Source organism: Camelus dromedarius, chromosome 36 (assembly GCF_036321535.1).
Source record: "Camelus dromedarius isolate mCamDro1 chromosome 36, mCamDro1.pat, whole genome shotgun sequence".
NCBI lineage: Eukaryota > Metazoa > Chordata > Mammalia > Artiodactyla > Camelidae > Camelus > Camelus dromedarius.
In genome coordinates this window covers 8,574,752-8,586,176 of record NC_087471.1, presented here as the reverse complement: position 1 = coordinate 8,586,176, position 11,425 = coordinate 8,574,752, and the positions used below count along the sequence as shown (strand labels likewise).

The 11,425-nt window shown below is 43.2% G+C and overlaps 1 protein-coding gene across 2 annotated transcripts in view; it reads left to right on the top strand.

The window, feature by feature from the left end:
- Positions 1–1,815: 1,815 nt before the first annotated feature.
- The window catches only part of EPHX2 (epoxide hydrolase 2), a gene marked incomplete at its 3' end in the record, with an annotated part of 45,923 nt that continues 36,313 nt past the window's right edge, over positions 1,816–11,425 (top strand). For both annotated transcript variants that reach the window (XM_064482491.1, XM_064482490.1), the window contains 2 exon segments: positions 1,816–1,972; positions 7,285–7,369. In XM_064482491.1, the coding sequence (XP_064338561.1) occupies positions 1,872–1,972; positions 7,285–7,369 (186 nt within the window).

Here is an 11,425-nt window from a genome sequence, read left to right as displayed (position 1 = left end):
TATGATTCCATGCTATCACCGAAAACATATTTTAAAAATATTGAAATTAGCAGACATAAGGGTTAGGATTTACATTTCAAAAAGATATCCCATTTCCATAGCCCAGCTGAATGAGCTCTCAGCTTCCTGTACCTTGGGTGGCAGAGAATGTAAGGGAACAGCGTCCCATGAGAAAGGACAGAGCACAGTGAAATGCACCTGAGATCTCTAATCTTCACCTGAGCAATTCACCTGGGAAGTTCTGTAACTCACAAGGTGTTATAAAATTAATCCATGAGTTTACTGCCCTGGAATAGACAAAGGTCCATATGATAGCTCTGTAATTTCCTCTTCCCCAGAGAGGGTTCTCATATCAAACTGAAGTCTTATATTCTAAGTTTCTTTTCTTTTTTTTTTTTTTTTTCAAAAGGGAGATTTATAAAATCCAGTTCTGTCCGTGTGGCTTTCCTCTTCACTGTGCTGTATTTACAAACATATACATGTATTTCTAAATAGTACTGTACCAGCCAGGCAACAGAAATCACTCTAGTTAACTTAAATAGGAAGAGATTTAATACAGGACATTGGAAACCTACAAAATCTTTGAAAGGAAGGGGTAAGTGGGCGTGAGCCTGGGCCTTTAAGAAAGACTCCCAGAAAACACCACCACTGAAACTGTTACCTCTGCCCCAATCTGCTGGCCACCACTGGGACAGAGTTCAAAGACACAGGGCTTAGCTGGGAACCAGGGATTTGGAAACAGTTCCAAGTTCTTTGGATTGAGCAACTGAGTGAATGGGGATGCCATTTAGTAGGACCAGGAGCAGGCTGGGGAGGTGGGAATGTGGCAAAAACTGTGATTCAGTCCTGAGAAATTCAAGATAACCATGAGATATTCAAGAGGAGATGTTAAAAGTGAAGTTGCATTCGAAAATGTAGAGATGAAAGGGAAGTCTAAATCGGAGATTTAAATTTAAGAGTTTTCTTACTACAGAAGTCATGCTGCAATGTGCTTTCATTTCTAGAGTTTAAAACGAAGCTCAAACACTTTAAGGTAGCGTTAGTAGAAGAAGGATGTACAAAGGGGTAATCATAGTTCAAATATATTTCTTCTAAACCTCACTTCACAGGAGACTGGAATGGATGTATTGTGGGTGGGCATACCATACCTGGAGCATTATATTTTGTTGTAGAAATGTATTTTGCTTTGACAAAGAAGAGTGTGACTACAGGCACATGGTTAGGATAGTGAGGGACCTGTAAATGCATGTTCCAAAATCTAGGAAAGAAGGGCAATAAAGCTATTACTTGACTGGATATGCCAAGCAAAGCGAATACAGAGGATCGGAATACTGAATGAAGAAATTTTGGCAACACACACGCACTCTTAAAGGGTCTGCTGGCCCCTGGCTCTTTCTCAAGCCTCCCTTCTCTCCCGGCCTGCCCAGACTATTGAAAGCAGCAAGTTAACAGTAAGCAGCCAGCCCATTCCGGGGCCTGGATCTGCCTCTTCAAGCAGACACTGCCAGAGAGCTGGGGGTACTTGGAAATTTGAGTTTAGGCGATGGAAGGTGATTCACCCAGAGGCGAGATCCTAGCCCCGGGTCCAGGCGCCGGGGGGCAGTAGAGATGAAGCCCTGGATGCCACGGGTGCTAGTACACCAAGGGAGCGCTGGTGGGACACGACCCTGGCGGGACTAGGACAAGGGGCGGGGTGGAGATGGAGGGCGGCCAAGTCCAGGACAGGGGGCGGGGCCGAGGCCGGGGCCGGAGCGGAGCTGGGCTCCACGTGGGAGGTCCCCGAGCCCCGCCTCTCGAGTCCCGCGCCCCGGCCTCTGTGCCTCTCGCGGGAGCGCGCGGTTCCGGGGTGCAAGGCTGGGGCGCAGGCCGTCATGGCGCTGCGTGCGGCCGTGTTCGACCTGGACGGGGTCCTGGCGCTGCCCTCGGTCGCCAGGGCCTGGGCCCGCACCACGGAGGAGCTGGCGCTGCCCAGGTAAGGGTGCCGGCGCCCGGCCCGGTGGGTCCCTGTGGCAGGGGCGCGACCCCTCCGTGAAGTTGCCTTTCAGGGCTCCCAGCCCTGCTTTCAGATTGCTGTATTGCGAGAGCGCTGGGAGAAAGGTTAAAACAATTACCCGGCCCCAAAATACCAGTGTGTGTAAGTAGATCCATTGTCTTTCTAAATGCCGAGTAATTAAATCTCTCTAAGGACTCCAGAATTGCCCTTTGTACTGAAAGCTTTTCCTGAAGTAAGAGAAATTACTCGCTGAGCTTTCTGCTGCCCGCTGAATTCTGTGTAGTGGAACGGGTTTGAAAGACCAGCGCTAAGGTTTCTAGAGGAAAAAATTCCTGTGCGTGGAAGAAGTATACCACAGCATCCCTGGGATTATTAATCCCGGATGGGATTATGAATGATTTTCTTTTCTACTTTTTTGTATTTTCCAGTTTTGCACTTATGAACATGTGTTGCTGTTAAAGTCAGAAGGAAGGAAAGCATATTTATTTCCAAAGTTATCAAAGAAAGAAAGATCACCCTGGCAACACCCAAGAAAGAGTAAATTCTAAAAGCTATTGTCAAGGTTAAGGTGCAGGGTGGAAGCTTTAAGAGTTGTGAGAATTCTACCCATGTAAGGAGTTCTAGAATTCTAATGATACCAAAGAGAAGCAGGGCTTTTTGACCTGTCATGCTGTCGAAATCACAAAAGTCTGGTGTCTGCCAGCATGCCAAGTCAAAATGGGCCCAGCCTCTGAAGGGAGCCTCACTTTTCCAGATGCAGAAACTGAGGCCTCCAGAGTTGGGTTAACTTGCTCCAGATAATGCAGTGGTTATGTTAAAGCAGTCAGATAGCTAGATATGAGCAGAGAAAGGTGGGCACAGGCCAAATGGCAGGAAATCACATGTCTTGCAAACAATGGAGGTCCTTGGGCCAACAACAAAAAGCAGAAACCTTTGGACTGATAAGAAACCATACATTTTGGGTTGACAAGTGTCCTGGAAGGCAGACAAAGAAAGGTGGGAAAAGGCAGGAATCTGCAGAGTTCGAATGTAACCTTTTGCTCATTATGCCCACATTACAATAAAATTAACTTTGCAGACAAGAAGTACCCATCATGTACCAATGCCAGGACAATTCTTATCAAGGCCAAATAAGGACAAAAATTCCTCCTCCCCTAGGGAAGATGGAACTGGGATGAAAATCAGGAAATATGACCCTGAATCCCTCCCTCCCCAATGAATATTTTGCCCATTTGTTTTTATGCCCCATATAATCAGCTTGCCAAAGAAACTCAGAGAAGCTACTCACCTGAGTCTGCCCACTCTTCCCTTGAGCGTTCACTGTCACCTTGTATTAAATCCTCACTTTACTTTCTTGTCTTGTCTCTGAATTCTTTCTATGATAAGACAAGACTACTCTCTGGTAACAATTAGACGTAAGCAGCTATGGAACTCATTTTTCTGCCTCCCAGTTTAGGATTCCTGTTCTGGAAAAGATGTCAATCTGTAGAAAGTGAGTAAATGCATCAATAATAAATATGTCAGTAGTAAATTGATATCCATAAACCAGCCTCTGTAGTAAATATATCAATAGTTGTTTGTTGTCAATAAACAATAGTAAGATGGCTCCAAAGTCCCCAATCAGAATAACTACATGTGGGTAATTAGGATTTAACCAAGACATGGAAACAAGCTAAATGTCCTTCAACAGATGACTGGATAAAGAAGCTGTGGTATATTTATACAATGGAATAGTACTCAGCCATAAAAGAGAATAAAATAATGCCCTTTGCAACAACATGGATGGACCTGGAGATTGTCTTTCTAAGCGAAGTAAGCCAGAAAGAGAAAAAAAAATACAATATGATATCACTCATCTGTGGAATCTTAAAAAAAAAAAAAAAGACAAATGAGCTTATTTACAAAACAAAAGCAGACTCACAGACATAGAAAACAAACTTATGGTTACCAGGGGGAAGGGGGCAGGAAGGCATAAATTGAGAGTTCGAGATTTGCAGATACTAGCTACTATATATAAAATAAACAAAAAGCTCCTACTATACAGCACAGGGAACTATATTCAATATCTTGTAGTAACCTATAATGAAAAAGATATGAAAACGGATATATGTATGTTTATGTATGACTGAAGCATTGTGCTGTACATCAGAAACTGACACGACATTGTAAACTGACTATAATTCAATTTAAAAAAAGACATAAAAGGAGAGTAAGCTATGAGGTATGTTTGTTCCAGTGACGTCATCAATGTGGGAGTGAACATGACTTGTGAATATACTTGAGAGTATAATTGTGAGTAGACAAGTCACAAGTATACAAGTGTGCAAATGTGGGGAATTTCAAAGAACTCTGGTCTCCGAGTCAGACCCAGGTTAAAAGTCTCAGTTCTCACACTTAGCACTGGGTGAATGTATGTCTTTACCTATCTCAGTTTTCCTCAACTCAACTGAGACCTTAGTTGTAGTCTAATATAAGAAAATACCTCCCCTAGGAATTTTTGTGAGGATCAAATTAGATGACACAGAAAATGGTAGGCTGCTGTGTTCCTGATACGCTTCTATATTTCCAAAAGTCTCACGCACATGCAAATTAATGTCTTGGGCATATTCTGTTCAGCTAGAATTTCACGGACTCACACACTCTCTGTGACCACAAAGGATTGTTCCCAGAAGCCATAAAACAGGTTCTAGCAAAGCTAGAACCAGGAGGTCGGAGTCCATGACTTTGACTTTATTAGCCTATGCAATCTGTGGCGGTATTAATTCAGAAGGTGAGCCTGAGAGCCTGCCTTGCACCGGGCATGTCCAACATGCTTGGTATCTGGTATGAAAGCTCAGACATCCACAGATAGCCAAAGTTCAAGATGAAGGCAGTGCCAGAGGAGGTAAAAAGTTCTTAGGTGGTTCAAAAGAGGGAGAGATTAGGGCTGATGGGGGAGTCAGGAAAGCCTTAATGGAGGCAGACCCTGAGAAGATCAACAGGATGCTGATGGGGAGAGATGTGAAGGGAGATCTTTCCAGGTGAGGGAACAGCATGAGCAAAGGCTGGGAGGGGAAAAGCATGGAATGTGCACAAATGCACTGGATAGTCCAGCCTAGCCAGACAGGAGGGGAGGCATGAGAGGGAAGTGGGGAAGCTGGCCAGGCCTGCACTGTAGTGCAGCATGAAAGTCAGGCCAAGCATGTACCTCATTTGATAGCCAGTGACTCGGAGGGGTTTTGAGCTGCATGGAGAGGGAGTAAAATAATTGGTGCCCACCATCAACTGCGGTGATGGGTCAAGTATCTTGGTAAAAGGAAAGGGGCGCCACTCCAAGTAAGATTCGAGAGTTCGGCAGCTTCGAGAGGAAGCAGTGTGGAGTGATGGGTGAAGCCTGGTGGTGATCTGAGTTGAAGCAATTTCTTGAGCTAGGAGTTTGCAAGGTCATTGGCGTGGAAGATGGGGATGAAGATGAAGCTGAGGAACCCAGGCTGCGGGGCTCAGTGAAGGACAAAGGAGGCTGGTGAGCCTGGTGCGGCAGCTGAGAGCAGATTTGGGGTGAGGTCCCTGGACATCTGTAAATACCTGCCTGAGGGCAAGATGATGGGGGAGCCAGTGGCTGTCATGAACTCCAGAAGTGGAGAGACTGTTGAATAGCTTGGGGGAAACAGGGAGGTGCAGGTTCTTCCAGGATCATACAGGGGACGGAGGGAAAGCGATGCTCCGCTCTCATTTGTGATCATCCAGACCACCACAGTCTGCTGAGGGTGAGCATGCTGGAGATGATGGTACCTTGGCAACGAGGCTGACGTGACCTGGTGGAGCCAGGATGGTCTCTGGAGATCTAGACCTGACACACGTACAGTCATTGTGTGCTTCATTTGTGTTTTCTCACACAGCCTCGTTGTGGAGGGTCTGCCTGGCACCAGTGGACTGAACATTTGGGATGGCTAAAGTGTCAATATCTTTCAAAAATGTGTACTCTAGAACCCGAGGTGCTTGCTATATGTAACGCTCAGTAAATGGGTCCTGAACAGGAGAAACAAGTGATCAGCAGTAAAGAAAGAGGATTTGAAACCTAGGACATCTTACTCGTATCCTGTGTACTATTTCCGGAAGGATATATTGGCTGCTTCTAGGAGTTTCTGGGGCAGTTCCCAGATTTGTGGCTGCTTTTTGCACCTCTGAGCTTTTCTCTACTCTCTGAAGCACATTTCTTCATTTTTAACTTTGCATATGGGTTCTAAGTATGCAACTAATACATAAATACATTCTTATTATGAACATATTCAAATGAACAGAATGCTCTACCACTGAGTTATATACCCTCCGCCTCCCAGTTTCAAGCGTTTGGTTGGGTAAAAATCATTAATAGAGACTATAGTAGATTAAATTTCATATGTAGTTAATATTTAGTGAAAGATTGAGGAGGTTACAAAATGTATGCCATATAGTCTGATTTTAAGTGATGACTGAAGAAGGAACGGGGAGTTATTGTGTAACAGGTACAGATTTTGATGACATGTAGTCGTAATTTAATAAAGCTGTTAAAAATAAGACAACTGATGGCAAAGACGTACCAAAGGCATTGCTGATGCTGGAAAGTTGAGACAGGCTAAAAATAGTATGGATTTTTTTTTTTGTATTTTGTCTAACGTTGATCATTATTAGCTGCAAGAAGGTTAATCGAGTAAAATGTTGACTTATCAGATATGAAACTCCCAGATATTTGTCCTCTTAGCATGGGGATGGTAAATAACTTCTAACTGGCTTGCCAAACTCAGTCCATTGTAAATATTTGCCTGGAACACTGTACTTTTTTTAATTTTTATTTTTTATTGAGGTATAGTTGATTTACAATATTTCAGGTGTATAGCAAAGTGATTCAGTTATGTACATATATATAAATGTGTATTCCTTTTCAGATTCTTTTCCATTATAGGTTATGACAAAATATTGAATATAGTTCCCTGTGCCCTACAGTAGGTCCTTGTTGTTTGTCTGTTTTATATATTTTAGTGTGTATCTGTCAATCCCAAATTCCAAATTCGTCCCTCCCTTCTCCCTTTCCCCTTTGGTAACCATAAGTTTGTTTTCTATGTCTGTGAGTCTATTTCCGGTTTGTAAATAAGTTCGTTGGTATCTCTTTTAAATTCCACATATAAGTGTGTCCTATGATATTTCTCGTTTTTTGACTAACTTCATTTAGTATGATAACCTCTAGGTCCATCCATGTTGCTGCAAATGGCATTATTTCATTAGTTTTTATGGCTGAGTAATATTCCATTTGTTTGTTTCTTTGTGTCTTCCAGAGATTTTCTGAATGAAGCTTTCAAGGGAGGAGGCCCAGATGGTCCCAGTGCCCGTGTGATGAGGGGAGAGATCACGTTTTCCCAGGTGAGGTGACACCTCAGAGAACCCCTTGAGAAGGCCTTCTGTGCCTACACTCCCCCGCTGGCCTTAAGCTCTGTGAGGACACAGCCGTGTCTGCTTCACCCGTTTACCCCTGGTAACATTTGACTCACAGACCGGGCTGGAGGCCCGGAGACACACAGAGACATTCAAGACTGAGTTGTTATCTCTTTGAGCCAACCAGAGGGGCACATCTCAGGGACTGGGAAGTTTCCAAGCCCTCGAAGATCTATGCCAGGGAGTTACAACAGCCACACTAGCTTTTAAAAATTTTCTTCCTTAAGTTGTGGTAAAATACACATCACATAAAATTTACCACCTTGATCTTTTTTGAGTATACAGTTTGGTAGTGTTAAGTATATTCACATGGGGTAACCATCACCACCATCCATCTCCAGAACTTTTCATCTCAGAAAACTGAAATGGGTATACCCATTAAATAACCATTCCCCATTCCTCCTTTCTCCCAGCCCCTGGCCACCATTAGTGACCTTCTAGTTTCCAAGTATTTAGCTACCTTAGATACTTTTATATAAGTGAATCATACAGTATTTGCCCTCTTGTGACTGGCTTATTTCACTTAGCGTGATGTCTTCAAGTTTCATCCATATTATAGCATGTGTCACAATCTCCTTCCTTTTTAAGGATGACTAATATTCCGTTGTGTGGGTGCACTACATTTTGTTTCTCCGTTCATCCATCAATGGACGTTTGGTTTGCTTCCTCCTTTTGGTTGTCACGAATAATGCTGCTGTGAACTGGGCGTACAAATATCTGTTCAAGACCTTGCTTTCAGTTCCTCTGGGTATATATCCAGAAGCAGGATTGCTGGATCATATGGTAGTTCTGTTTTGAAGTTTTTGAAGAACCACTACATTGTTTTCCAAAGCAGCTGCACTGTTTTGTATTTCCCAATAGTGCACAAGGTTTCAAATGTTTCCATATCCTTGCCAACCTGTTCTTTTGTGTTTGTTTGTTTTTTTTGCTAGTAGTCATCCTGAGAGTTGTTATTTTCAGACAGGGCCACTGGGTCAGGGGCGGTTTTGTTAATTAATAACTGGATGATGGATGGACTTTGGAGTCCAAGGTCAGGGTGTGAATCTTAGCTCCCACTTACAGACTGTGTACAGAAGTCATCACCCCTCAAAGTCTCAGTTTTGCCATCATAAAATAAGACCAATAACACTCTCCCTTTCATAGGTTATTATAAAGCTTGAAAAATGTTTAGCACAGTGTCTGACAGGTAGTAAGTGTTCAATCAAAAATGGTTAGCATTGTTACGAGAACCTCGGGGCTTTTTTTCAACCTCGATTATTTTTAAACAAAGTAATAAGAATCTAAAACCATTTGAATTCTCAGTTAGTGCCTCAAAGAAGAAAGGCTACTGAGAATCTACTCTGTGAGCATACAAACAAGACAGTCTGTATTTTAAACAAGGTTTATGAATTACAGCCACTTATCAGTCCAACAGGGAACGCGGGGCCCACTGTAATAGAAGCAGACGCCCACCTTTCCTAGGAAGTGTGGCTTAGCGTGGGGAGGATAATGAATTGCAATCATTTTAAAACTCTCTCTCTCTCTCTCACACACACACACACACACACACGCACACACACACACACACACACACACTTTGGCAACTCATGGATGAAAACTGTAATGATATCATTGGGGAAAAAACTGAAGCTTGAAACAATAAAAAAAAGTTGCAGTAATATTGTCGGAAGGTAAGGAAAGTGGGAGGTGCTGTGTGTGTTCAGTGAACATAGGAATTCACCCAGAGTAAATTTCTAGCTATTACTCTGAAAACCCTGCACCCAGTCAGACCTCTTTAGTCTGTGTGCAGCTTCAGGGTTAATTTAATGGTCAGAGGAAGAGTCTGAAAACCCAAGCTCCACCACGATAAAGGCAGCTTAGATTCAGTTTGTCTTTTAAAATGCTGTACCTTGGGAATGAATGTCATCTTTTAACTTTCCATGTATGTATACCATATAAACAGAGAAAGTGTACGGCTTGGTGAATTTTCAGACTGAATACAGCCAGGGCACCAGCACCCAGATCAAGAAATAAAACAGTATCAGCGGTAGACACCCGACTTATGCCCTCGTAGACACCAGCCCTCCAAGAGTGACCTGCACCCTGGCCGTCGCCCTTACAGACAGGTCACTTTTGCCTCCTCGGTACTTTGTGTCAATGGAATCGTGCGGATGAACTCTTCTGCATCTGGTGTGTTTCCCTCCACAAGACATGTGTAAGACTCACAGCTGCTACCGTGTGCAGTTGTAGACAGTTTTAGTCTCATGGCTGCATGACATTCCATTGTGTGAACACACTCCAGTCTGTTTATCCAGTCTCCTTTTTTTTTTTTTCACCCTGAGTGAGATCGAAAGGCAGGGGGAGATTTTGAGCATTGAAGTGACATTATCTGACTTATATTTTTAAAACCTCACTCTGGCTGCTGGGTGAATAGACCAGAAGGGCAAGGATTAATTACTGTAGAGAGACTACTTAAGGAAGCTACTGGAAAATCCAGGTGAAGCGATGGTATCTTAGACTAAAATAATACTGGTGGAAGTGGTAAAAAGTGGTCTAATTGTGGGAACATTTTGACAGTAGACGCAACTGGTTTTCCTGATGGATTGAGTGTGAGGCATGGGAGAGGCATTAAGGGTGACTCAAAGGTTTCTGGCCAGAGCACACTGGAAGTGTGAGTCGCTGTTAATCGGTCTAGAGATGCCTGCTGTGGGGTTGGGGAATCAAGTGCTCAGTTTGGGATATTTTACTTTGAAATGCTTACTGATATCTAAGTAAAGTGTGAAATAGGCAGCTAGATGTACAAACCCAGAGTTCAAGGAAGAGGTCCAGGCTGAATAAACATATTCACGGCACATAGATGAATGGTATTTTTAATGCCAGTGTGTTCAATATGATCATGGATAAAGGGATATAAACAGAAGTGGCCAGTCCCCGATACGCTGATGTTCAAGGTCGGGTTGGTGAGGAGGACTCAGCAGTAAGAGATGGAGAATGAATCTCCACTGATAAGAGGAAGATCAGGAGAGCGTGGAGCCCTGAGGGCCGAGAAGTTACCAAGTTTCAGATGAAGAGAGTGATCGACTGTGCCAAGTGCAGCCGATAGGTCAAGTCAATGAAGACTAGAAGGGCCCATTCGATACAGCAACACAGCATGGTGGCCACTGGGGACCCTGACAAGAGAAGTCTCTGTGGAATGTAAAGGGGAAAGCCCAATGAGAGTGTGTTCAAGAAATAAAGGGAGGTGGTGGTTTGAAGACCGTGTGAAGTGTTGATGCAAAGTAGGGCAGAAAAATGGGGCAGTAGTGGAAGAGGATCAGGTCAAAAGAGGTTTTCTTTATGATACCAGCATGCTTGTGTGCTGATGGCAATGATGCAGTACAGAGGGAAATTGCTGATAGAGGAATACAGAGGGGAGAGTTGCTGGAGCATGTCTTTGAAGGTAACAAAGGATGAATCTAGTGCTCAGGTGGAAGGGTTGCTATAAAAAGAGCCGTGGACCATCGTCTCTTAATCAATGGCAAAAGAAAGGAAGGTATTCTTGGCCACACCTGGTGGGCAGATACTTGTGATGGTGGGAACTTGTGAAAATTCTGTTCTTATCATTCTCCCTTCCTCCAATCCAATCCATCCATGTCTCTCACTGCTTCTAGGATGGTCTTCGTAAAATGCAAATCTACTAATGTAATTCTTCCACTTAACTTTTTCTTTACTTGTATAATAGTCTAGGGCTGGAGGGTTTTTTTTTATTTTTATAGAAAGGTAAATTCTTTCATTATTTTTCTGACCTTATTAATGGTTTTAGGTGATTCACATTTAATATTTCATCTTGCATCAATTTTGGCATTTGTTTACTTTTTTCTTTTTACCTTTTGACTCCCCTTCACCTGTTTCTTCCATCCCCCACCAACCACCTCTGGCAACCACCAATCTGTTTTCTGTATCTATGAGCTTGATTTTTTTGTTGTTTGTTTTTTTCTTTATTTAGATTCTACATATAAGAGAGAT